This window comes from Pipistrellus hanaki (assembly GCF_964339955.1).
Source record: "Pipistrellus hanaki genome assembly, chromosome: 12".
NCBI lineage: Eukaryota > Metazoa > Chordata > Mammalia > Chiroptera > Vespertilionidae > Pipistrellus > Pipistrellus hanaki.
The window spans coordinates 14,777,949-14,803,261 of NC_140514.1; the positions used below are offsets into that span (position 1 = coordinate 14,777,949).

At 54.6% G+C, this 25,313-nt stretch overlaps 2 protein-coding genes across 4 annotated transcripts; one reads left to right on the forward strand and one right to left on the reverse strand.

The window, feature by feature from the left end:
- Positions 1-1,267: 1,267 nt before the first annotated feature.
- DNAJC5G (DnaJ heat shock protein family (Hsp40) member C5 gamma) lies at positions 1,268-13,665 on the reverse strand. Of its 2 annotated transcripts, none has more exons than XM_084901564.1 (5): positions 13,553-13,665; positions 2,949-3,143; positions 2,186-2,399; positions 1,858-2,005; positions 1,268-1,393 (listed from the first exon to the last, which is right to left on the reverse strand). In XM_084901564.1, the coding sequence occupies exons 2-5, from the start codon at positions 3,059-3,061 to the stop codon at positions 1,344-1,346; spliced, it is 525 nt and encodes a 174-aa protein (XP_084757690.1). In that variant the 5' UTR covers positions 3,062-3,143; positions 13,553-13,665; the 3' UTR covers positions 1,268-1,343. The 2 variants fall into 2 exon arrangements, with proteins under 2 accessions (XP_084757690.1, XP_084757689.1); XM_084901563.1 differs by lacking the exon at positions 13,553-13,665 and adding an exon at positions 10,313-10,477.
- Positions 13,666-14,378: 713 nt separating this feature from the next.
- Positions 14,379-25,313, forward strand: SLC30A3 (solute carrier family 30 member 3). Of its 2 annotated transcripts, none has more exons than XM_084900783.1 (8): positions 14,379-14,501; positions 20,974-21,137; positions 21,760-21,906; positions 21,992-22,145; positions 22,797-22,995; positions 23,229-23,334; positions 23,598-23,732; positions 24,518-25,313. In XM_084900783.1, exons 2-8 carry the CDS (start codon positions 20,990-20,992, stop codon positions 24,664-24,666), a joined length of 1,038 nt encoding a protein of 345 aa, XP_084756909.1. In that variant the 5' UTR covers positions 14,379-14,501; positions 20,974-20,989; the 3' UTR covers positions 24,667-25,313. The 2 variants fall into 2 exon arrangements, with proteins under 2 accessions (XP_084756909.1, XP_084756908.1); XM_084900782.1 differs by lacking the exon at positions 14,379-14,501 and adding an exon at positions 16,078-16,377.

The following is a 25,313-nucleotide window of genomic DNA, read 5'->3' on the forward strand; positions in this document are numbered from 1 at the left end:
GGAATCAGATAAAAGCTCTTTTATTTTCTGACATTCTTCAGCCCTTCTCCCAGTCAGGAGAGACAAGTGTGAGGAATCACAAAACTCTGACCCTGGCGGACGGGAAATGAGTGGTGGGGAGAGGAGACCGAACAGGTTGTGTGAAGAGGCCCGAGTGGGGAAAAGGGTCTGTAGACGGACCACCGTTTCCCCGTCCTGGGCTTCGTGCCTGTTTAGAGAACCGTCTGCATCAGATGCGGTGAGAGAACGGAGGAGAAGTCTCAGAGGCACCGTCCTTTCCCCCTGCTGACGCGGGGTGGTGCAGAATGAGGCTGGTGGTGCTGAGTGTGTGGACACGGGAAGAAGGTGGGGCCAGCCCCGCCCGGAGAGGCACACGGGCTGAGGGGTGAGTCTGATGCTAAGAGTGCTTGGTGCAGAGGAGCTGCAGCAAAGGAGGGTCCATGGCACCACAGCTCTGGGCCTGGATCCACGCTGCTCAGCTTCCAGGATCCGGGTGGAGATACCCCAAGTGGCTCAGGGACCGTACCCAGCTGACACTGGCTCCAATCCCAAAAAAGGATGCTTGGGAAAAGTGTCACCACCGCCTGAGATGTCTTCAGGGTAGGGATGGGGGGCGGGGGGGGGGGTGCGTGTCTGCTCTCTAACATTGAAATTGGGACCGGAGCTAAAGGACAAGAGTAGCTGGGCGACCCTGCATGGCCAGGGTCAGTGATGCCATCGGGTCAGAGACTGCATCCTCACTGGGATGGACGCTGTCAGTGCTTCTAGAGTTGGGATTCTTACAAGAGGAGGGGCAAATCAGGGTCAATGTCAGGACAGGGCTACTTGCTCCTCTCTTCGATGTGTCCAGTGGACTGGGCAGCAGGAGTCGCCTTCTCTGGGTCAGCACCTAAGGAGAGAAGTTGACATCTTATTAACTAGAAGGAATGAGCACCCAGATTGTAAAGAGAGCCCCCATTGGGAAAGCTATGAACACTTACAGTTCATACTATAGGGCGATAAACTTTCCATTAAAGACTCATCTGGAATTAGTGTGTAGTCTTTTCTTTTTTAAAATCTATTTTTATTGATCTCAGAAAGGAAGAGAGAGGGAGAAAGATATATAGAAACATCAATGATGAGAGAGAATCATTGATTGGCTGCCTCCTGCACCCTCCCTCCCCCCCTCCCCATTGGAAATTGAGCCCGCAACCCAGGCATGTGCCTTGACCAGGAATTGAACCATGACCTCCTGGTTCATAGGTTGACGCTCAACCACAGAGCCACACCAGCCAGGCTGTATGTTCTTTTCTTATCCTTTAGTTATTGCTGCATTTCAGTTTTCATACCCCGCTCTTCATCTTTTAATCATCTTCATCATCTTCTTCCGATTTTCTAAAATTCACTTTGCTTCCTAAGATGGAATTTGAAAAACACATATATACTAACAGTAACATTTTGTTTAGCCCAGGGGTGAGAAAACTGTTGCCTTGCAGTTACACATTAGCACCCTTAGGTGGCACTAGGGTGGATTCCAGTCACGTCGCCCTTGGAAGTTTAGTTGGGGTGAGCATAATCTCAGACACTTCATCTTCCTTTTGAATAAAGGACATCCTCTAACTTGTCTTCTAGGCACACTCTCCCGCCCATTTCTTAACTCCCACCCACCCCTCAGCTTAACTGTCCGGAGGCCAGCATGACAGTCACACGGTCCGTGTGTAGCATAAACCCTTCCGAAAACAGGTGTCTCCCCTCTCTCTCTCCACTTTGCCCCACTACTGACTTGAGACTCCCCTATTTATGGTTCACTGTTTCATCCCAACCACCTTTTCCATTCCCAGTCCAGCTCTTACCCTGGTCCCTGCCGAGGGCTCTCACCTGCTTGCCCAGGCTGAGTCTGGACGTTCTGCTGGTATTTTCTCTTCCCTATCTCCTCGGGAGGGGGCGGCTTGAGTGTGCCACAGCAAAAGCAGCAGCAGCAGCAGCAGCAGCAACAGGTGAGCAGAACACACAGGATGACAAGTGTCTGAAAGGTAGGAAAGGATGGCCTCAGTCCGCATATCCATTCCAGTTCCCCGCCCACACCCTCCTCGTCCCCAGAAAGTGAGACAAAAAGCATGTGTCCTCAGAGAGGAGGGGAAGGTGCCCTTGGTGAGGAGGGCACCCTTTCCTTCTTATTCTTAAAGAGCTAGGAAGACGTGTGTACCTTGAACCAACAACTATTCATCATAAAATAGTACTTGACGCCGTCTTCACCAAAGTGATCGTATAGATATATTCCCAATGAGCCATGCCGGTCGTAGATTTTCCGCTTCTTATGATCGCTCAGGATCGCGTGCGCTGTGTTGATCTCTTTGAATATTTCTGCTGATTGAGCGTTCCCTGGGTTCTTATCTGGGTGATACTTCAAGGCCAGTCTCCTACCAAGGCAATATCCAAAAGGGGGAGAGAATGGGGAGTAGCTGGGGAGGGAGGGTTAGGCTGAAAGACAAGGAGAGGCCAAAACCGGTTTGGCTCAGTGGATAGAGCATCGACCTGCGGACTGAAAGGTCCCGGGTTCGATTCCGGTCAAGGGCATGTACCTTGGTTGCGGGCACATCCCCAGTAGGGAGTGTGCAAGAGGCAGCTGATCGAAGTCTCTCTCTCATCGATGTTTCTAACTCTCTATCCCTCCCCCTCTCTTCCTCTCTGTAAAAAATCAATAAAATATTTATTTTTTTTAAAAAAAGAAAGAAAAACAGGGAGAGGTTTCTAGATGGTGATGAAGGAACACCTCAAATTTCCAAAGTTAGATGCGGTACAAAGAATGGAGGCAAGCAGGCCACGTCCAAAGTCCTTCCCACGCCACGCTGAAGAGGATGGTGGCCCCACCCAGCCCCAGCGTGGGTTTTCTAAACGGGCCAGAGAGCGAAGGAGAAGGAAGTGAGTTGAAGGGGGCGGAGGGCTTCCTGAGAGGCGGAGGTCCGAACCTGTAGGCCTTTTTTATTTCGTCGGGGGAGGCGCCCTTCTTGAGCTCCAGCACGGCGTACAGGCTGGTCCCGGTCTTGGACAGGCGGCGGGCTGCCTCCTCCACGTGCGTCATGATCTGGTCAGGTGAGCGCCGCCGCAGGTGAGGCCGCAGAGACGGGGACGTCCAGGGACGGGAAGCGCATTGCCTTCAGGGGCTAGGCGGGCAGAGGGCCACAGAAGACAACCGTGAGTGGGCTCTGTGACTAGCAGGGGAGTGCCAGTTCCCAGAGAAGACACTCAAATTCAATTTTTAAAAAAATATTGAGAGCCAGAGGGAGAGATAGATTGAGATGTGTTGTTGCACTTCTTTATGCCTTCATTGATTACTTCTTGCCTGTGCCCTAACTGGGGATTGAACCCACAACCCTGACATATCTGGAGGATGCTCTGACTGACTGAGCGGCCCGGCCAGGGCCAAATTCTTTAAAAAGGAACCATCTCACATTACCCAGGGCCCTTCAACCATGCAGACCTCCAGACACCCCACATCCTAGTTGTAAACAGGAGGAGGAAACCCAGGGCAGCCTCGGGCCCTGAGCAGAACGGGCCAGGGACCTGGGAGAGCTACAGTGTCTGCGGGGAAAACAATTCAGATCACACCCTGAACACCCAAGAGAGGCCCGGGGTCCAAAGCCCAGCCCAGGGCTGTGCTTACAACCAGGCCAGAGACTTTATTCCTCCCTCGGCCTCCCCTCCCAACTCACCCCATCCCTGTCCCTCAGAGACAGGGCAGTGAAACCACCCGGAGGATAAAGAGGGGGGTGAAAAGGGGGTAGCTGTAGGGCCTGGCCAGCGACCAACAAAGGGTCAGGGGGTAAGACCCCACAGACTGGGGAGAGCCTGGGGGGATGTGGTCCCCGGGGCCCCTCTGCTGTGTGGACTCCCCACCGGACCTGGCCTCGACCTCCCTTCAGCCAGCTGGACAGGCCTTTCACCCTCCGCCTGGGCGTGAAACTTCACACCGCTGGTCCCCAGTTGCTCACTGCGCCTGCGCACTGTGTTAACTCTCAGGGTCGTTTTTTGGCGCCATCGGAAGGTCTCGGAGGCGAGGCTGAGGGAGCCCTGGGACTTATTTCGCTCGTTCGGAAACCTGAGCGTACGGATACGCCAGGCGCCTGCAGGCCAGGGCAGCAGGGCCTCTTTGGTAGCATTTCTTCTCCCCTGGAAGGGAATCACCCATCTGGTCTCCGTTCTGGTTCGTTGACTCACTTAGGGAAAGATAATGGGTTTGCAGTCTGTGTGAGAAGGATGGTTGCTGCACGCCTTTCTCAAGACGTGTTTGGCCTTCCCCGTCTTCATGTTCACTTTCTCTTTCCCTTCCACATGGAAACTGGTGTAGGTCCTTTAAGACTCACCTCAAATGCCAGTATTCCTGGGACTCCTTCCTTCATTCCCCCAGTCATTCCCACCTTGCCCGGCCAAAGCATGTATCCTATTGTATTGTTGTTTAGTTCGCACAGTCCTTTTTAAGACAATATCTTGAACATTTCCAGAAGTTACAACTGTTCTTGAAAAGCTTCCTTTAAATACTATGACATCATGAGTATGTACCATAATGCAAATGTATGATCCAGATTGGATAATGAAGTTGTTTCTAATCATGCGATGGTATAATAACCTTATGATGAAAATTCTTATCTATCAATCTTTAAGTAAATTTCCCTTTTCCCCCTTGGAGTAGAAAGTGAAATTCTTTGAGGACCTTGACCCGTATTACTAACTCTCTTCCAGGAAGGTACCAAAGTACCAATTTACATCCCTACTAGAGGACATGAGAGCACCTATCTTTACCTGGCCTTATTTTGGCGATCTCCTACAGGAAGCAGTGTTTGCAGCACTAATAATTTACCACGTCATGATATCGGAGAGGCAAACTCAGTGGTTCCTATAACATGTAATTGAAAGAGCTTTATTAATTCAATAATATATCTCTGTTACCCCCCCTCTTGTGGTTTTCACCATTCTCTTTTCCTTAACACAGTTATATGTGCACCTCTATCTCCCCTTCTAGGTTTTTAAAAAATTATTATTTTATTGATTTTTTTTACAGAGAGGAACGGAGAGGGTCAGAAAGCCAGAAATAACAATGAGGGAGAAACATTGATCAGCTGCCTCCTGCACACCCCTCCCCCCCTCCCAACTGGGGATGTGCCCGCAATCAAGGTATATGCCCTTGACCAGAATCGAACCTAGGACGCTTCAGTCTGCAGGCCGACGCTCTATCCACTGAGCCAAACTGGCCAGGGCCCCTTCTAGGTCTTAAGTGATAAGTCAATATTCCACCCCAAGAGATATGAGCCATCTGAGCAAAGTAACCAAGGAGTCCATATGTTAAAGGCACAATGATCGCTGAACTAATGAGTTTATTTCCGTAGGTTTCTGATCAGGATGGGGGTGGATAGCTGTACGTCTGTAATCAGGGTGCGGATTGAAATATTTGGCATCTCCCACCCAGTTCATAGGTTCTGGGTCAGATGAATTTAGAGGGTAGTGGCCTAGAGCAATGTTTTTCAACCTTTTTTGGGCAAAGGCACACTTGTTTCATGAAAAAAATCACGAGGCACACCACCATTAGAAAATGTTAAAAAATTTAACTCTGTGCCTATATTGTCTATATATAAAGTAATTCTCTTGAATAGGAATCAAATAAACACAAAGAAAGTATTTTATAATTACTTTATTATGAAATATTAAGTAAACAAAATAGTGAAAAATTATAAAATTCTTGTCTTGTCTGCACCTACGGCACACCAGGCAACATCTCGTGCTGCGGAACAGCGGTTGAAAAAGGCTGGCCTAGAGGGAAGGAACTAAAGCTGAGAAATTTTTTGGTGGGTGGTACTATGTCAGATTTCTCTGACTAACCTCCAACCTTTGATCACCACCACGGGAAGATAGAAATAGCAGGACAATACAATCATTTTCTCACTAGCACTGGGAGGAGGGCAGAAGGCATCAGAAGTGCAGTGCACTCCGCAAGTTCCTCACCTCGGTCTATAGGCCCAAGTTCCTCACCTCGGCCTACCCCTGCCACTCAGTCCCACACTTTTTCTGTCATTGCTTTGGAGACACCCAGCTCCCTTCCATTTCAAGGGCCGTTGGCTATGCTGCTCCCTCTGCCTGGAGGACTCCTCTCCGGACTGTGTGCCATGCCAGCTTTTCATCCTTTGTGGATGTCAGCTTCCTGCCTCCTCAGAGAGGCCTTCTAAATGGAATTCTACTCTTCTCCCCCACTTCATAATATCCTCATCATTTGTGCATAGATGTTTATTTGCATGATGACTTGTTTAACATCTGTCTTTCCCAGTAGGCAGTGAATTCCATGAGGACAGGCACCTTGTCTATTTGTTCACATTGTATCCCAATCACCTAGAACCAGGCTTGGCTCCCAGTAAGTTAATTCATGATTTGTTGAATGAGCTACAGCAGAGGGAGCCCTCTGCTGGTCCAGTGTAGACTCAGAGGTCAGCCCATAGCAAGGGGCAAAGAGAAAAGGGCAGTAGGGGCGATGGTAATGGTGATTCTGAGCTTCTTGTTTGTGTTAGTCTTTGTCTAGTTCCTAACACAGTTCCTAGAATGTTGTAGGTGCTCAATAAATGTTGGTTTGTTGAATGAACCAGCAAACTTTTGTGCGCCTTTTCAGAGGTACTTTTACCCAATTACCTCTGATTCTCACAACAACCTTATATGATCACGTCCCTGCTTTATAGAAGAAAGTGCCAAGAAAGAGGGCAAATTAGGTACTGAAAAGAAGTAGTAAATATCTTTCACATCTTGCCAGAGGCTCCAGAAGGTTATTACTTCTTATCATTGCCCTCTGACATTCTAATTAATTCTAATTATAGTTTGTGGCTCTTGAAATAGCCATCATCTGTAAGGTTCTGAGCCTCTGTTCTGACTGAAATGACACTAGAGCCAGCAGGCTGCAGGGATAGGGATAGAGCAGGCAAGTCATCCTGACACTCTTTGGGCACAGGCTCTCCACTTCTCCTTCACCTAGAAACAGATCCCCTTTGGCTGTGTTTCCTGCACATTGTATCTTCTAACACCCAGCACAGAAGGAGGAAGAACACACCAGCCAGGAGACAGAGGCCCTAGTTCTGAGTTCTCACTATCTTTCTAACAAGTCACTTAATCTGAGTCTAATTTTCCTCTTTTATTATTATTATTAGAGGCCCAGTGCACCAATTCATGTACCGGTGGGGTCCCTTGGCCTGGCCTGTATGGGGACGAAGCTGGCTCTCTGACATTCCCCAAAGGGTCCCAGATTGCGAGAGGGCACAGGCCAGGCCAAGGGACCCCACTGGTGCACGATATGGGCCAGGGAGGGACACAGGAGGTTGGCCAGCTGGGAAGAGATGGCAGGAGGGATTCAGGGCATGTCTGGCCCCCTAGCTCAGTTCTGATTGGCCAGACTTCAGCAGCAAGCTAACCTACCTGTTGGAGTATCTGCCCCCTGGTGGCCAATGCACGTCATAGCAAGCAATTGAGAGGCCTTAGCATTGATTGGCTGAACAACTGACCAGACAACGGGACACTTAGCATATTAGACTTTTATTATATAGGACTAGGGGTCTGATCCATGAAATTCATGCATGAGTAGGGTTCCTAGGCCTAGCTGGTGATCAGGGCAGGGCCAATCTGTGGGGCAATAGGCGGGGCGATCAGTGGGCAATGAGGGGGCCCCTGATGGCACATGCCTTGGCTGGCCTGGGGCCTGTGGGCTGGGGCCAGATCCTGGGTTGAGTGTCTGCCACCTGGTGGTCAGTGTGCATCATAGTGACCGGCTGTTCTGCCATTTGGTCGATTTGCATCTTAGGTTTTTATTATATTGGGTTATTTTAAAATATATTTTAATTTATTTCAGAGAGGAAGGAGAGAGAGAGAGAGAGAGAGAGAGAGAGAGAGAGAGAGAGAGAGAGAGAGAGAGAAAGAGAAATATCAATGATGAGAATCATCAATCGGCAGTCTCTGGCATGCCCCCTACTGGGGATCAAGCCCGAAATCCAGGCACATGCCCTTGATGGGAATCGAACCTGGGACCCCTCAACCTGCAGGTCAACACTCTACCCACTGAGCCAAACCTGCCATTTTCCTCTTTTATATAAATCTGCATCATTTCCAAGGTTGCTGTCAATACTAAATTACATTTGGAATAAAAAAGATGGAAAAATGAAAATAATTATGCTGAAGAATGAGAACAGACTAATATCTTTTCTGGGGTTATTTGCCCTCTCACCATACCTTAAACCAGGAATCTTTGAGTTTACTACCTCACCGAGCCATTTGGTCTCTTCTGGAGAAAACCAAGAAACATCCTTTATTTACCCACAAACAACGTTTTAGTCATATAGCTGGAATGCACACATACAGACAGCAGACATTGACATATTCATACCCAAAATATCATGCTCTCAAACATATGCAGTTGGAGAGAGAGACCATAATTTGTCATCCCCAAGCACCAGGTTCTAGAATTGTGCAATTTTTAGAGACTTAATTCTTATCCAATACCTTTATTTTAAAATTGAGAAATGTATGTCCCTGAGATAGGGATTGACCTGCTCAAGGTCAACCAGTGAGGTCCAGATCTAAGTCTTCTGACTCCAAGTTCAGTGTCTATTTGGTGACTTCTCCTCCTTATACACACCAGCTCTCTCTCTCTCTCTCTCTCTCTCTCTCTCTCTCTCTCTCTCTCTCTATCATTTCAGAAAGGAAGGGAGAAGGAGACAGAAACATCAGTGATGAGAGAGAATCATTGATTGGTTACCTCCTGTATTGACTCTGAAACCCAGGATGTGTTCCCACTGGAATCAAACCATGACGCTCAACCACTGAGTGACAATGGCCAGGCCACACCAGCTCTCTTTAAAATTTAGGTTAGAGACAGACCAAAGCTGAAGTTGATGTTTATGGTTGATGTCGGGAAATGTCCCTCTTCCCCTCCCCACAGGCATCTCAGGGTGGGAGATGGAGGGCTTCCAGCTAGAAAGGCGTCTCTTACCCCGTCCTCTCTGCCCTGTAACCCAGACTCTGCAGACTTAAGGGCAGGCTGACAGGGCACACCTGCCTCACCTGGAGATGGTAGTGTCTGCCTCTTCAGGTTGTTAGGAGGCCTCAGTATTTCATTTGAACAGTGCTTGGCACCTGGTAAATGCTATCTCATTTATCATCATCGTTTCTAGTCTATCTCCTCTCAATTTTGTAAAGAGAGAAGTTACTTTTACATTGTCTCTGGGAAGAAAGGAAAAACCAGGCTGCTTCCCTTAAAAAGATTTGCAGCCGAAACCGGTTTGGCTCAGAGATAAAGTGTTTGTCTGTGGACTGAAAGGTTCCAGGTTCGATTCCGGTCAAGGGCATGTACATTGGTTGCGGGCACATCCCCAGAGCCAGCTAGTCGATGTTTCTCTCATTGACGTTTCTAGCTCTCTATCTCTCTCTCCCTTCCTCTCTGTAAAAAAATCAATAAAATATATTTAAAAAAAGAAGATTTGCAAATTGTAATTGGGTTCCTTCCATCCCCTTTCTGCACCCTTCTCAGCCATGTAGAACCCCATTTTCTTGTTCCTCTGACCAATACTCACCTGCTGCCTTCTGGCTACTCCAAATATCTCCGGCAGTCCTCCCCCAAGCAGTCAGAACTCCAAAATTACCTCTCTACATGTCCAATAAAAACAAATATCTTCAAAAAATGGTCTCATCCTCAAAGGTTAGGTGGGAAGCAATCTGATTAAAATACTATTAATTCAGCTTACAGTGAGAAAGATTATAATACCTCACTCACTTAATTCTTACTAATGCAAAAAGGAACAACTGGAATTTCCAGCTATTATTTTGAGAAGAGAGTTTGGGCCTTCAATCACTTCTCTTCTTTGTGTCCAACTCCACCAACTTCACATCTTTCCCTCCCTACAGCTCTGCATTATTTGGATTCTCCTTCTCCGACTCTAGTAAAGTTCCGCTCCCCGTGCTGGATCCTCTCCCTTCTTTCACCTCCTGGCCATGGATATTCTATACGGTTTTGTCTTGAAGCCCCTGCTGTGCTCTCTCCTCTGGTCTTCGGAGAGCCCATCGGTACCCATGGCGTCAGCTGTCACAGTGATGCTCTGGTGTCCGTTTGGTGTCATTCACATGCCAGTTTCCCATGGTCTCAAAACCAACTCTGAAATCTGAACTCACCATCTCGCCCCCAACCTGGTTGTTCCTCTTGGTTTCTCTATTTGTTAATGTTATGACTTTCCAAGATAATGATGCTCAAAACCCAAACATCCTTGGGCTGTGGACTCATTATTTCCCCCAAATTCAGTTTTAAAAAAAGCCTTACCTTCTAAATGGCTCTTTCATCTGTCCCTTCTTTTCAGCTCCCGCCACCTTGAAGCTGCCACCCCAGATGAAGGATTGCCATGTCACACTGACTGTTGTCCTAGAGTCCTAACTGTTCTCCCTACTGCCAGCTTCATCCTGGATCTGATGACCACTCTTTTGGTCTTAGCCTACAGATGCAAAGCAACCATTGAAATCTGGCTGCTTTCTGGCTATTCAACCTTGATTCCAACTTGATTCCAACTTACCCCTCCAAACTTGGTGTCTACTATTGCCCTCAAGCAAACCTCCCACCACACTCAGATGAACATTCCTACGCCATCACTCTCACACCATTCCCCCCCACGAATGGTCCTTTTCATTAACCAGTTCACTTACTCTTCAAATATCTGGTAAGCACTGCCATATGCCTCATACCTTGGCTATGCTAATTGCCAAACTGGTTTCTGTTCTCATAGATGATAGCCTTGTGTGGAAGACAGAGACTCATCAATATGCTCAGCAAATGTTTGTTGGGCACGGTCACGTGCCAGACACTGTTCTAGATGCTGGGACTGCAGCAGTTTACCAAACAGACAACACTCTCTGTCACCATGGAGCTTACATTCTGGTGGGAGGAGGTAGCCAGGGAATTTAAATATAAAAAAATAAATATAGTTTCTTTATGACTAAGGAGAAACACAAAGCAAGGGATGGAGACAGAATCTTTTAGGGATTGCAGTTTTTTTGTTTGTTTGTTTTAATATATTTTATTGATATTTTACAGAGAGGAGGAAGGGAGAGAGATAGAGAGCTAGAAACGTCAATGAGAGAGAAACATCGACCAGCTGCCTCTTGCACACCCCCTACCGGGGATATGCCCTCAACCAATGTACATGCCCTTGACCGGAATCGAACCTGGCACCCTTCAGTCCGCAGACCGACGCTCTACCACTGAGCCAAACTGGTTTCGGCTGCGATTGCAGTTTTTAAAAGGATAAGCAGATAACTCTGCCCAGTGTGGCTCAGTTGGTTGGGGTTGTGGGTTCAATTCCAGGTCAGGTACATACCCAGGTCTTGGGTTCGATGCCAGGTCGGGGTGTGTACAGGAGGTGACCGGCTGACTGATGTTTTTCTCTCACATTGATATTTCTCTCTCTCCCTCTCCCTTCCTCTCTCTCTAGAATCATTGGAAAACACATCCTCAAGTGAAAAACAGAAAAAGAACAAGCAGACAGGTCTGAGCAGGTGAAAGCTGCGTGAACATTCCAAGCAGGTCCTCAGGCGAGTAGTGGAGACCTCTGGCAGATGCAGGCATGCAGATGAGGAAATGCATAGGCCCTGGGGTGGACACATGCCCAGGGTGTGGCAGGTCCCGCACAAAGGCCACACTGGCTGGGGAGTGAGGTAGAGAAGTAGAGAACAATCCAGAGGGGGCTAGATTGTTAGGGTCTTGCAGACAAATGGAAGGCCTGAGGCTGACAGTGAGTGAGATGGGGCATGATGAAATCTGGCCTATGTGGTCCAGCTGCTGGATCAAGAATAAAAAAAAAGAAACAAGAATACACTATCGGGCAATAAGGGTAGGAAAAGGGAGAGAATTTAGGAGGCTCCTATAATAGTCAGTGCAGATGGTGGTGGTTTGGACAAGAGTGGGAGCCGGATTTGCTAACAGGCTGAATGGGAGTGAAAACGGAGGAGTCAGTGATGACTCGAAGGTTACTGGCCTGAGCAAAGGAGGGAATTACCGTGTCTGACATGTAAGGACTGCCAAGGGAGGAGTTTGGAGATGGGTGATGACCAGTTTTAGACGAATGAAGCTTGAGATGCCTATTAGCCATCAAGGAGGAGAGGCCAAGCGACATTTGGGTATTTGATTTGGAGTTCCAATGAGAGAGCTGAGAATCATCACATAGATGCCTTTTTTTTTTAAAAGAAGTTTCTTTTTCATAGAGAATTTCAAACACATACAAAAATAGAATAGCACAATTGCCCTGTATCCATTACTTAGCTTCAACAACCATGCTTCTTGCTGTTTCTAGATAGTACTTAAAGCCTTGAGATTGGATGATATCGCCAAGGGAGTGAGGTGGTCAGAGAAGAGGGGGACCAGGTCCTGGACTACCTCAACATTGAAAGGTTGAGCAGATGAGGAGGAACCAGCAAAGGAAGCTGAAAACAAGCAGGCAGTGAAGTAGGAGGAAAACCAGATGACAGTACCTGGAAGTCAAGTGAAGAAACAAATCCCAAATGACAATTTTTTTTTTTTATTGTTGTTAACCCTCACCCAAGGACATCTTCCCATTGATTTTTAGGGAGAGTGGAAGGGAGCGGGAGAGACAGAGAGAAACATTGATGTGTGAGAAACACATTGATTGGTGCCTCCTGCATGAGCCCCAACCAGGGCCTGGGCCAGGGAGGTGCCTGCAACTGAGGTACATGTGCTTTTGACCAGAATCGAACCTGGGGCCCTTTGGTTTGCCATAAGGGGCCGACACTCTACCCAAATAACTATTTAATTACAGTCTAAGTGCTGAGGAAGAAGAAGTTGGCCATCAGTGTAGCATGAGAACCAGCGTACTTTGGGGTCAGGAGAGGCCCCCCTGGGGAAGTGACATGGAAGCTGCAGTTGTCCCTCATCCTGTCTCCACCTACAACCCTGCTTCCTTCATGCTCCTTCCACTCTGACAACAGGACTCCTCCTTTCTGGGATGTGGGGGCTTTTTCAAGGACGTGTCAGCCAGTAGGGGGCACTGGGGACGCAGTGATGAGAAAGACAAGTTCTGCCTTCAGGCGCCTTGACCTCCAGTGAGGAGACAGAGGCGCAAATGATTTCTTTAAAAGTGGTGAGTGCTACCATCACATACGCAGAGTGGATCTTGGAAGCAGCACCAGGTGGGAGCACATAACCCAGCGCGGAGGAGTCAGAAAAGGCTGCCTGGAAGTAACTCCTGAGCAGAGAATGGACACAGGTTGCAAACTCTGTGCATACCCTGCCACCTGGCTTGGAGCTTTCAGGTGTTAACCCTTCCCCACATGCTTGGATTCCAAGTCTGCCTGAGATCTCTGTCCAACCTAAATCCTGACCTCCCCACCGGGCTTTCCTCTTCTGAACTGGTCTAGCTGAGAATGCCCCCGAGACCCCCTTTGTCCTGCCACCACCCTCTCTGCCCTGGAAACTGCCATTGGCCCGTGTTCCTGGAAACACGCAGGGGGCCAGGCTTCCATCATGCATTTGGGGCTGGGTGGCCTAAGGACTCACTCTAGAGAAGATAGCTATCTGAGGACAGGCCATGAGCGCATGCGGGAACATCAGCACCAAACCGCGGCAGACACTGAAACCTCCTGCCATCCCGTTAAAGCCAGGAGGGGCGGGAACACGCTGATGCTGTTCGCCCGGAATTCCCAGCTTTGTTAGCAAGGTGCGTGGCAGGAAACGTGTTCAGTAAATGTTAAATGGATAGTGTTTACAAGACTACAGTTCGATTCAGGGCACAAGCCCAAGGCTGTGCTTCTGGCTGCTGCATCATCATCTTCCCAGCGCTGAGGTGCAGAACGCCTTCCTCAGGCCAGGCGATCAAGAGGGGACGCTGTGCAAAGACTTTCACGCGGCCACTTGATGGCTCTTTGAGAAACAGGTGCAAGCAGTCTGTTTCGCAGCCAGGCTCTTCTTGCATACATTTCCAATCAGCGGCAACTGGCAGTGCTCTCGCTCCGTTATCCAGGCTTCCGGAGGCAGCACAGCGGAGGGCAGCCCAGTGATCCATCTGCTCCAGCGCCCCTTCCCCTTCCCCTTCCCGCCGGCCCGATCGCCGCCCTGCAGCGGGGCGGGCACCTGTCAGCGTCTGCGCACTCTCCACCCACCCACCCACTCATCCCCGGTGCCCGGGCCGCTGTCGCGCCGGGGACTGCCCGAACAGGGAAATCCCGGAGGAAGCCATCGCTGTGACTCCCGCGTCCCCTGCTGGCGTCATCGGCGGAGGCGTGCCCGAGCGGCCCCTTCTCCCGCGGAGGGCCCAGCCGATTCCTCCGATTCTGGGCTCGCCCGTTCCTGCCCCTCGGCCCCGCAGGTGCGCGGTGTCCCTCTCTCCGCGTCCGCGCAGCCCCTGCCGGCGCGGCGCCTGGAACACCGACGGCGCCGGGCGGGGCGTGCCCAGCGGGGCCCCGGAAGGCGGGCGGGAGCAGGACTCGCTCTGACGCGAACCGGCAAGGTGACCTTAGCTGGGGACTCCCGTTCCCGCGGCATCGGTGTGCCCCCCATCACTCCGGGCAGGGGAGGCTGGGAGGAGAGCGCCACCCCCTCGGTTGCCCCCTAGCGGCTCGCGGGCTTTGGGCCTGGCTTTGGGAGGGAGTGGGGGGGTCAGGACGCCGCAGGGGGGGGGGGGTGGAGGTGAAGGGCAGGAGGCTCTCACAGACCCTCTCATCCGTTTCGCACGGCTCCCCGGTGCAGTAGGATACCTACGCACACGCCGCCCCAAAACCTTGGCACCGGCCACACTCTCCCCCGCCGCCCCGCTAGTTTGTCTAAAATCCGTCCAGACCTCACCTCCTCCGCGAAGCTTTCCCGGATTGACCCCATCCCTTCTAACCACTCCATCTGGCACATGCTCCGCGGTGGGTCTTTTTGTTTTGTTTTGTTTTGTTTGTTTTGTTGTTGTTGTTGGAAGTGCACGCGCGGTCTCATTGTCTGGAATAATAAAGTCCCCAAAATTCAGGACGCCCAGGGTGTTCCGAAGGGTGAGGTGGATGCGTTTCTTGCCACTCCCAACCTCCACGTTTCCCCACGCGTGGCCTCCCTCTCTCCCCTCCTCTGCCGGACCCTCCGCTCTCACAGGGAGCCGCAGCTTGGGGTGCACAATCCCACCACCGCCCCCTCTTCAATCTGCACGACCGCAGGTGTGAGTATGGAGCCTCCGAGGCTTCCGCTCCAGGGGGCCGCGGCCTGTGCTGTCAGTCCTCCTCTCCCCAGGGTTCAGGTAAAACGAGGCCATGCCCGGGGAGCTACCGCAGGTTTGAGGGAAGGAATCCCCTGCTGGCGAGCCGACAGCAGCCTCCCTCCAGGAACCGCGTCTGTGACCCCGCAGAGAGGGCGCCCCGCACCGCTGCTCCTCCCGCTGCCCCGGAATCGGAGCCTCGAGACCGGCCTTCTCTCCCGTCCCTGGTGCAGCGCCCCGGGTCCCAGCCCCAGCCTCTTTCTCCACCGGCTGCACGACCAGCTGGGACTCAGTTTACTCATCCGAAAAATAGGGATAAGAATAGATGGAAGGAGAGAGCAGCAAGCTTTTTGTCATCCCAAGTTTCTGTATAAAAATCAATGGCCATGAGCGGTACAGCGCTTGGCAGCACTTAGCTCACCCATTCTGACCCCGCTTCCTCCGCGGAGCGGTTTCTGGCCGGAGTCCTTGGCCTGCTCCCCGAGGTTACACACGGCTCACCCCCCATGCCTTCTGGTTCCCCGGAGACAGGTAACGGGCCCGCACCCGCCTCTGTGTAGGGGCCGGGGTCACCAGATGACGGGTGCGCTACCTGGAGGAAGGTTGGTCCAGAAGGCCGCCGGGTAGAGGACCTCGGCCTGGGGTTGGTGGGCGGGGCTAAGTCGCCGAGGGGTGGGGCTAAGTCACGGAGGGGCGGGGCTATGGAGATTAGGCGTCTCGGGCCCCGGCGAGGGGTGCCCCCACCCGGTTCGGTTCGGACGCGGGACAGCGGGGCTCCGCATCTGGGGGTGGCGCTGCGGGGCGGGGCTTGGGCATGGGGAGACCGGCGGGGCGCCCGGAGGCGGGGCCCGGGGAGCTCGCCCCACGCGGGGCGGGGCTGCCGCGGCCGCGGGAGCCGCAGCTCGGACTCCCCGCGCCACAGCCGCCGCAGACACCTCCGCTCCGGTGGCCCCGCTGCCCCGCGGAGAGCCCGGGGTCGGCGGGCCGCTGCGACCGGCGCGGGGCCGGCTCCGCCTCCCCCTCCCTCGGCGGGGCTGGACGGCCGCGGCGGCGGGGACATGGAGCCCGCTCCGGCCGCGGGGGGCTCGGAGACCACCCGCCTGGTGAGCCCGCGGGACCGCGACGCGGCGGGGGGCGGCCTGCGCCTGAAGAGGTAGGACAGCCCGGGTCCCCCGGCCCCTGTCCCCCGGCCCCCCCCTCCCCTGCCCCCGGCCCCTGTCCCCCGGCCCCCCCCTCCCCTGCCCCCGGCCCCTGTCCCTGTCCCGTGTCCCCCGGCCCCTGTCCCCCGGCCCCCCCCTCCCCTGCCCCCGGCCCCTGGCCCCCGGCTCTGCCCCCGGTCCCTGTCCCCCGGCCCCCTCCCCTGCCCCCGTCCCCTGTTCCCCGGCTCTGCCCCCGCCCCTGTCCCCTGTCCCCGGCCCGTGTCCCCCGGCCCCGGCCCCCGCGCACTCACCGCGGCTCCCCGGGCTTCGCGGCGCGAGCTCGCTCCTCTGCGGCCCCGGGGACCCAGGCGCCCTGCCGGGTAGCCCGGACCCCGCCGCCCGGTCCCCGCCGCCCGGCAGCCCGCTGCACCCCCTCTCTACCCCGGTCCCGCGAAGCAGCCGCCTGGCCCGCCCCCCTCGCCCCGGACCCTCCGCCGCCCGGACCGCGCTGGGCTGCCCCGCGAGCCGCTGCCCCGTCGGGCCGGAGTCCGGCCGGTGCCCCGATGTCCGCATGGCTCCGGGGCCCGGCGGCGGGAGCGCTCTCCGCCCGGCTTCGGAGCCCCGGCCGCAGGCCCGGCCCCCAGCCGCGCGCGGGGCTCCGGCGGCCGCGGCTCCGGCCCCGGGTGGCCGCTCCCGGCGGGTCTCCGGGCCCCGGAGGCGGCGGGCTCCGGGCGGAGCGGGGGGCGCCGCGGCGGGAGCAGGTGCGGCCGGGCGGCGGGTATTCCCGGCTCCGCACAGACGGGGCCGGGGGCGGCGAGGTGTGAAACGAGGCGCCGGGCGGCCGGGACAGCGGGCCGGGGGCGGCGGCAGAACCGCCTCCGCGAACCGCCGCCCGGCCCGCCGCCTGGTCTCTCGGAGCCGCCGAGCCGGGTCCTCCTTGGTCACCTCCACTGGCCATTTTGTCTGTGGGCTGGCCGTCCGTTTGCCGCCTTCCTCATCTTCCCCCCTAGCCCCCTCCCCCCCCCATCTCCCCGTTTCCCTCCCAGCCCCTCTCCCTTTGTCTCTGCGGTGGTGCCTCCTGGTGTTTCTGATCTTTCTCGGTGGCGGGGCTGCAGACCTGGGTGGGCGGGGGCGTGCGTGCGCTGGGCCTGCAGACCTGGGCAATGCGGGGCTCCGGCTCCGGCCGGCCTCGGCCCCGCACCTCTTCCCTTATCTCTGCAGCGGACCACCTCCCCTCCCTCCGTCTCTCCACCCCGCTCAGGATTATTTGTGGTCTGTTGAGGGTTTCAGAGGGCGAGGGAGAGAAAACCGCCTTCCCTTCTCTCTAAACAGCGAGCACCCTACATACACCCACACCCATACCAGCCATGAGGGCTTTGGGGCCCAATTCCTGCAGAACAAAAGGGAGCAGCCTGTTGATGGGTGGCTACCTTGATGACTGGCCGCACTGGGCCTTGCGGGACCAGGAACGGCATCTAAACCACGGCTCCAAGGCCCCTCCGTCTCTCTCTGCTCTTCAGACCCGCAACTCCGGCTCCCCGCTCATCTTCCTTCCCATTTGACCATTAGTCACCAAATCCTGCAGTATTTCCTGAAAGAGGCGCTTCCCTCCCCACCCGCCCCTCCTCTGAAATGCTGCACAGGCAGCCTCTGGCCTGGTCTGGTCTGGATCCCTCCGTCTCCTCTCCTCTCTTCCTCCCAAATGGCCCGTCAGCAGGGGCATCTCAGGGCTCAGGAAAGATAAGCTCCATCCATCAGGGTCTCTCTCCCTTTTATGTTCCTTAGAGTTCCCCTCTTTCCCCCTCTTCCTTCCCCTGGCTCTTCACACTTAGACTCCAAGCGGAATATCCTGTCATTGTCATTCCATGCGTCTGGCTTCCCCTTCTCCGCCTCGGCCTCATCTTCTACACCTTCTCCCTCTCTCTGAAGCTCTCCCTCCCCTGTGCTCCACAGTCCTTTGTTCCCAGTCCTCCTGGCCCCAGCCTCTCCTGCAAACCGGCCACTGGACTAGACTAAATGTTACCGTGTAGTTGGAAGCTGTGAGGATTAGGCAATGTGGCATATTGTGTGCAAAGAGGTAAAGGGTGGCATGTGACCGTGGTCGGCAAACTCATTAGTCAACAGAGCGGCAAACCGCTGGCTTAGTCAGTGCTTGGCGACACATCTGTCTCTCCTGCTAGAGCCGGCTTCGGCATGCATGCACTGCCTGGCACACCTCACTGACTGAGGATGGATCTGAGAGCCACCCCCTCTCCCCATCTCCTCCGGAAGCACACCTGGGATCCTACACATCCAGGTTCTCAGTCTCGGAAGGAAATGCCAACGAATCAACCTATCCACCAGCGCTTGGGTTTTCCCTGCAAACACCAAAGGTCCCCCTTCTTCCCTCACCCCTCGATTCAGTCGCTCGGCAGAGCTCTCCTCGGCCGGAAGGCTCCAGACACCCCTCACCACTGTGCTGCTGTGATCGTGTTTCTGTCTGGAGCCTTCATGTTCACTCAGGCGTTCTCGTCCCACTTCCGGGAGTGTTTCTAGGCCTGCATGTAGGTCCTTTATTCTGTGGAAGCTTCTATGCTTACTGGGGTTCAGGTTGGATAGCTAGCAGTGGGGGGGTGAGAATTGGGCTCGAATGGACTTAAAACTGAGCTCAGCCCGTGGCACCCCAGTGAGGCCCTCAGCCCCGTTCATTTGCCAAGGGGGCCTGGGCACTGTGCAGTGTGAGTGGCCTCCGCTGGGTGCTTAGGGTCACACTCAAGTCCAGCGAATGTGTGGCAGACTCCTCCGAGGCCGGTGCTCCTACCGCTACCGTGGGCAGCCACGCCGCCCTCCCCACGACAACCCCGCTCTGGAATCTGGCCCTCAGTCCTCTGTGCCAGGAACCTCGGACTTTGTGGGTCCCAACATTCCACTGCCCCCTTAAAGGGCTACCCGTCAGCCCCATGTCTAGCGAGGAGAGGTGAAGGGTCTGGGAGGGGGGCATAAGGCCAGGATCGTGTGCTGAGTCCTGACACGCACTCTCACACCGCCTTCCCTTCACAGTGCCTCTGCCTGGTGAGCGCTCTGCGTCTCTATCCAGATCCTCCCCATCTTTCAAGGCCCCTCCCGGGGTGCCTGCTCCAGGGTGAACCTGATTTTCCTATTGGAATCTGTTTCCCTCTGTCTGAGCCCTGAGAGCCCTTCGCCTGCTCTGAGGGCTGCAGCTACCTCCAGGGAAGACATTTGTCTGATCCACCAAAACCTCTCAGAGACCAGGCAGGGCTACGCGTGATGATTTGCTCGTGTTGTGTTTCTTATGTGCCTCTCATCGTGAAACGGTGTATGCCTCAGCTCTACTACTACCTGTGTGGCCCCATAAGTCCTCTCGCTCTCCTAAATCTTTTATTTTTTTAATTTTTATTTTTAAATCCTCACTCAAGAATATTTGTCCATTGTTTCTTAGAGAGAGTGGGAGAGAGAGGGAAAGACAGAGAGAAATGTTGGTGTGAGAAAAACACACCAATTGGTTGCCTTCTGCACACTGTACATGCTCTGACCAGGGCCTGGGTGGATACAAGGTCCTACATGCCCTTGACCAGAATCAAACTGGGACCCATTGGTCTGTAGTCCGATGCTCTATCCACTGAGCAAAACCAGCCAGGGCAAGCTTTTATTATTATTATTTTTATTGATTTTAGAGAGAGAGAAACATCAATTTGTTGTTTCAGTGATTTATGCCTTCATTGGTAGATTTTTGTATGTGCTCCGCTGGCCCGAAATTGAACCTGAAACCTTGTCATGTCAGAAGGATGCTCTAACCAGCTACCTTCCCAGCAGGGCCTAAAGCTTTTAAAAGTGAAATTAGAAGGCGAGGGTAGGGAATAATTTTCCAACATTCCTCTTGTTAAACTCATATTTTAGATTCTTCTTTGGAATAAAATAGGCTCAACCGTTTACGAAGTAATTTCTGAGTTGTAAAAACTCCGAATTTTTTTCACTGTGTCCCCCAATTCAATCTTGGCTGCCATTATCAGACAGAAAGCACAGGACCCTTTTTTTTTCTTGCATCTGTACAGGAACCTTAGGAGCAGACAGTTACTGCTCCAGGTCAGTCCAATGGGCGCATGCCTCACTTCCACTTGCTTGAATAAGGTGTTTGACTAGCCTAGTGGTCGGCAAACTCATTAGCCAACAGAGCCAAATATCAACAGTACAACGATTGAAATTTCTTTTGAGAGCCACATTTTTTAAACTTAAACTTCTAAGGCCACTTCTTCAACATAGACTCGCCCAGGCCGTGGTATTTTGTGGAAGAGCCACACTCAAGGGGCCAAAGAGCCGCAGGTGACTCGTGAGCCGCGGTTTGCCAACCCCGGGCCTAGACCATCTCTAAGGTGCTTTCCAGCTGGGAAATGTGTATGAAAAGAAAAGAAAGGCTGGGGTCTGAGTGTTCCTTTAGGCCCCATCTCGAGTGTGGCCCTCTGTCCACAAGGTCCCGGGTGTGGCCAGGCCTTGGGAAGGAGAGAGAGATGGGCCACATCTGACGGAGCCAGGCTGCGGGGGCCAGGATCTGAGAGCCAGGAGCAGGCCAGCCCGCGGGCCAGGCCCCCATTGAGCCGTGTTGCCCGCCTCAGTCTCTTCACAGAGCCCATGGAGTCCGCGCCTGAGGAGACAGCTTTCCACTGCCACCGGGACCCGCTGCCGCCGCCCGGCCTCACCCCAGAGCGGCTGCGGGCGCAGAGGCAGCTCTGTGTCGCCTGCGCCGTGTGCTGCGTCTTCATGGCCGGGGAGGTGGTGGGTAAGTTGGAGAGCTGCTCCTCCAGCCCCATCCTCCCGACGCCTGCCTACGCCGCCTCCACACAGAGTCCCGGGGGGTGGGGGGGTGGGGGGTGGCACTAGGGAGTTGGGTGCCCGGGATCCAGAAATGGGAGAGAGTGAAGGACAGCAGCAGCAGAGATTCCAGGCGAGGTCCAGGGCCGGACTCTGTGATAACTGCTCTTTGCAAAGCCCGATTTTCTTTTTCTTTTTTAAATATATTTTTTTATTGATTTTTCACAGAGAGGAAGAGAGAGGGATAGAGAGTCAGAAACTTCGATGAGAGAGAATCATCCATCAGCTGCCTCTTGCACACCCCCTATCGGGGATGTGCCTGCAACCAAGGTACATGCCCTTGACCGTAATTGAACCTGGGACCTTTCAGTCCGCAGGCCATCGCTCTATCCACTGAGCCAAACCGGTTCCGGCTGATTTTCTTGTTATTAAGATGCCATGGTAGAAAAACTAGAACTTGTGGATGAGTGAAAAGAAGGAAATAGAAGCCATCTGGAATCCCATCGCCAGTGAAAAGTCGCAGCTCAGGTTTCGGGGTATCCCCCACTCCCATGTGCACGCCTCCTCAGAGAATGGTTTTACCCTTGCAGGTGGGTATTTAGCACACAGCCTGGCCATCATGACCGACGCAGCCCACCTGCTGGCAGATGTGGGCAGCATGATAGGCAGCCTCTTCTCTCTCTGGCTCTCTACCCGCCCAGCCACCCGCACCATGACCTTTGGCTGGCACCGCTCAGGTATGGCTCCTGCATGAGTCTTGCCGGAGGGGTACCTCCTAGGGTGCCGGGCAGGTCTGTCTCTGATTGCTTGTCTCCGCTGCAGAGACCCTGGGGGCTCTGGCCTCTGTGATCTCCCTCTGGATGGTCACGGGCGTCCTCCTGTACCTGGCCTTCATCCGCCTGCTGCACAGCGACTACCACATCGAGGGGGGCGCCATGCTGGTGACCGCGGGCGTCGCAGTCTGTGCCAATCTGCTGTACGGTCCAGGACGGAGCAGGCACCCTGTGGGGTTCAGGGCAAGGGGCCCTCCTCCCGGCGGGGCCAGCAGGTCCTCCCCTCCCAGGCAGACTGGCAAAGGCAAACACTGCTCCTCAGCAGTCTCCCCTGGGAATGCCTGGGAGACAACGGGGAGAGACCGAAAATTCAGTCAACAGGCCCTCATTAAAGGCCTGCTGTGTAGCAGCCACTCTCGCTGGGACTGTCATCAGTATCAGCCCATTAGAAGCTCACAGCCACCCAGGCCACACTGCTATTTAAGTAGCAGGGCCGACATCTGAATTCAAATCTCTGGCTCTATTCTTGCCCCCAGGCTGCTCTATTTTTCTCTCTTAGACAATGTTGTCTTCTTCCTGGGGCTGGGAACCCAGGGAGAATATAGGTGGAGAAAGAGCTCATGGAGAGGTGGGGAGGGGGAGAAAAGGGGAGGAGAGAGGAGGAGAACAGAGGGGGAGGAGAGAGGGGAAGGCGGGGGGGGGGGGGGGGGGGGGAATGTGAGGGAGAGGAGACGGGGAGAGAGGAGAAGAAGAGAGGGGGAAGTGAGGGGGAGGAGAGAGGGGGAGGTGAGAGGGGGAGGAGAGAGGAGGCTGGGAGCAGGCCCCTGGGCTGAGCTGCTCTGCTTCCCCCTCAGAATGGCCGTTGTGCTGCACCAGGCCGGGCCCCAGCACAGCCATGGGTCTAGGGGGGCGGAGTACGCGCCGCTGGAGGAAGGGCCTGGGGAGCACCTGCCCCTGGTGAACACCAGTGTCCGGGCGGCCTTTGTGCATGTGCTGGGGGACCTCCTGCAGAGCCTTGGGGTGCTGGCTGCCTCCATCCTCATCTACTTCAAGGTATTGTCCACCAGGCCTGTCCCAGCCTCCCTCCCCCAACTCCTTCCCAGGGCCCACGGCCTCCTTTCCCCACGCCAGCTCCTGGCTCCCCAGGATCCCTGCCTGGGGTCCCGGCCCCTTTCCCCTGAGCAGGGTCCTCAGAGGCCCCTTAGGTCCCATTTGCCTAGGACACCCCTGGATCTTCCTCTGAAAGGTCCCTGGTGTCCGGGCTCAGGGCTCTCTCTTTGTCTCAGCCTCAGTGCAAGGCGGCCGATCCCATCAGCACCTTCCTCTTCTCCATCTTCGCCCTCGGGTCCACGGCTCCCACCCTCCGAGACGTTCTCCGTGTCCTCATGGAAGGTGACTCACACCCCACTGCTCCCCACCCTTCGGGCCCGCTCTGACCTCCCTCCAGCACGGGCGCCTCTCTGTTCTCCGATGCGTGTGGGGAGGTGGCCGGGGCCATGGGGCCTCTTGCCGGAAGGAGGATTCAGGCACAGGCTGTGCGGGTTGTGGGGTCACAGGCTGAGGGGGTACAGAACGGGGGGTGGGGGAGTCTGGTGGGAATTGTCCCTGGGCAGGAATAGCCCCAGGAGTAAGGCTTTGGTGGATGCTGCTTGCAGGTGCCCCCAAAAATGTGGGCTTCGAGCCGGTGAGGGACACACTGCTGTCAGTGCCAGGAGTCCAGGCAACTCATGAGCTGCACATGTGGTCCCTGACGCTCACTTACCATATTGCCTCTGCGCATCTGGCCATCGGTGAGTCCACCCCCGGCAAAACAGAGGTAGAGAGCCTGAATTAATGAGATGGTTTCAGTCTCTCCTCTGTCTCTGTCTCTCTCACCCTCTCCAAAGTAGTGCAGGGAACTAGGGAACTAGTAAGCCTTTACAAGATCACTTGTACCTCCCTGGGTACTAGTTAGGCAAACCCAGCACCTCCACTCCGCGATGCCGCATACCCACCGAAAATGATGACTGAACACTGTGTGGCAGCTAGGGAGACTGTTTATGGTATCATGCTAAAAGGAAAGGCTGAATATAAAATTATCCCTACATTATGATTCAACTATTAAAAATATATATGGTGACTCACAAGCTGACAAAGGATTTTTGAGCTCCTTCCAGATGCAAGAAGCAATCAGAGACATGCAATCTGGATGCCAAAAATATGATACTTTGTGGGATGTTGGACGATGGCTCTAGAGGGGGAATGGGACAGAATAGTTAACATCTGGGTTGTCCCGGAAAACCGGGCGGCCTGGTGGCTGCTGGAATACAGCGGTATACGGATACTCCGAGAGCCGAAGAGAATGGAAAAATAAGAACAGTTTAGTGGGTTGGCCTGGTCAGATTTGGGGTGAGTCTCCCCAGCCTTTTCTTTGTCGTGTTTATGCTTTTCCTACGACACGGAGAGCAAATGAAGCTCCCACTGAAGCCTGGCGGATGCTGTGCACGCTCCCGGGTCCCCCTTCACCGGCCCTTATCTCCGCCCGGCCTGGTGCCGGCTCCCCTGGGGACTGCCGTCTCTTATCACCTTCCCACAGACCCCACTGCGGACCCCGACGCCGTCCTGGCCGAAGCCACCTCCCGGCTCTGCTCCCGGTTTGGATTCTCCAGCTGCACCCTGCAGCTCGAGCAGTACCAGCCCGAGATGGACCGGTGCCTGCGCTGCCGAGAGCCGCTCCAGGCCTGAGCTGGCCCTGCCTCTCCCACTGCCAGGCCCCGGCTCAGCCCTAGGCTCAGCCCTAGGCGCTCCGAAAAGACTGAGCGGGGCCCTTACCCCTCCCTCCCGCCGCCTGCCACCTCCCCGGCCCCAAGCCCCAGTGGGCAAGACCAAAGTCAGGGGGAGTGGGGTGGGAGTTGGTTGAGCAGGGAATCAGGGCAGTGGGGGTTGGGGGTCCCAGCTTCCCTCGGTCTGGGGAGCCGCGAGCATCCTTTCTGTGTCGTTCATTTGTGCGTGTGGCAGGCCGGCCGGCTGGCTGGGGCATCGGCCTGTCTGTGTGCTGTTGGTGTGCCTCGGCCCGGGGGAGGTCAGCAGGGGCCCCTCCCCACGAGGCCCTCGCTCTGTCTATGCAGGAGCCCCTAAACTTGCACTTTGTCCGTGTGTTCTGGCCCTGTGGTGTGTTGTCTGTGTGCGTACGTGTGTGTGTGTGTGTTCCTTGGTGCTGTGGCCTGTGTCTCTCTGTGCCTGTGTGGCTGCGCTATGGCCTCTGTGAGTCTGCACCCGCCCCTGTCCCTCTGGGGGTCCGTCCGTCCCTCTGTTGGTGCTGTGCCCTGGGCTTTCCCAGAGGGAGGGAGGACCCCGCTGCGGCTCCCTCAATAAACGTGTGTCTCACTGCA

Excerpts from the sequence above, each read along its gene's own strand:
- DNAJC5G (XM_084901564.1), bottom strand. The coding sequence starts at position 3,061 with ATGACGCACGTGGAGGAGGCAGCCCGCCGCCTGTCCAAGACCGGGACC. Across the intron at positions 2,006-2,185 it reads TGAATAGTTGTTGGTTCAAG|ACACTTGTCATCCTGTGTGT; the intron begins GTACACACGTCT and ends CCTACCTTTCAG. Across the intron at positions 1,394-1,857 it reads GACTCAGCCTGGGCAAGCAG|GAAGCAAAGTGAATTTTAGA; the intron begins GTGAGAGCCCTC and ends ATTCCATCTTAG.
- SLC30A3 (XM_084900782.1), top strand. The coding sequence starts at position 16,283 with ATGGAGCCCGCTCCGGCCGCGGGGGGCTCGGAGACCACCCGCCTGGTG. Across the intron at positions 21,907-21,991 it reads CTTTGGCTGGCACCGCTCAG|AGACCCTGGGGGCTCTGGCC; the intron begins GTATGGCTCCTG and ends TCTCCGCTGCAG. Across the intron at positions 22,146-22,796 it reads GCAGTCTGTGCCAATCTGCT|AATGGCCGTTGTGCTGCACC; the intron begins GTACGGTCCAGG and ends CTTCCCCCTCAG.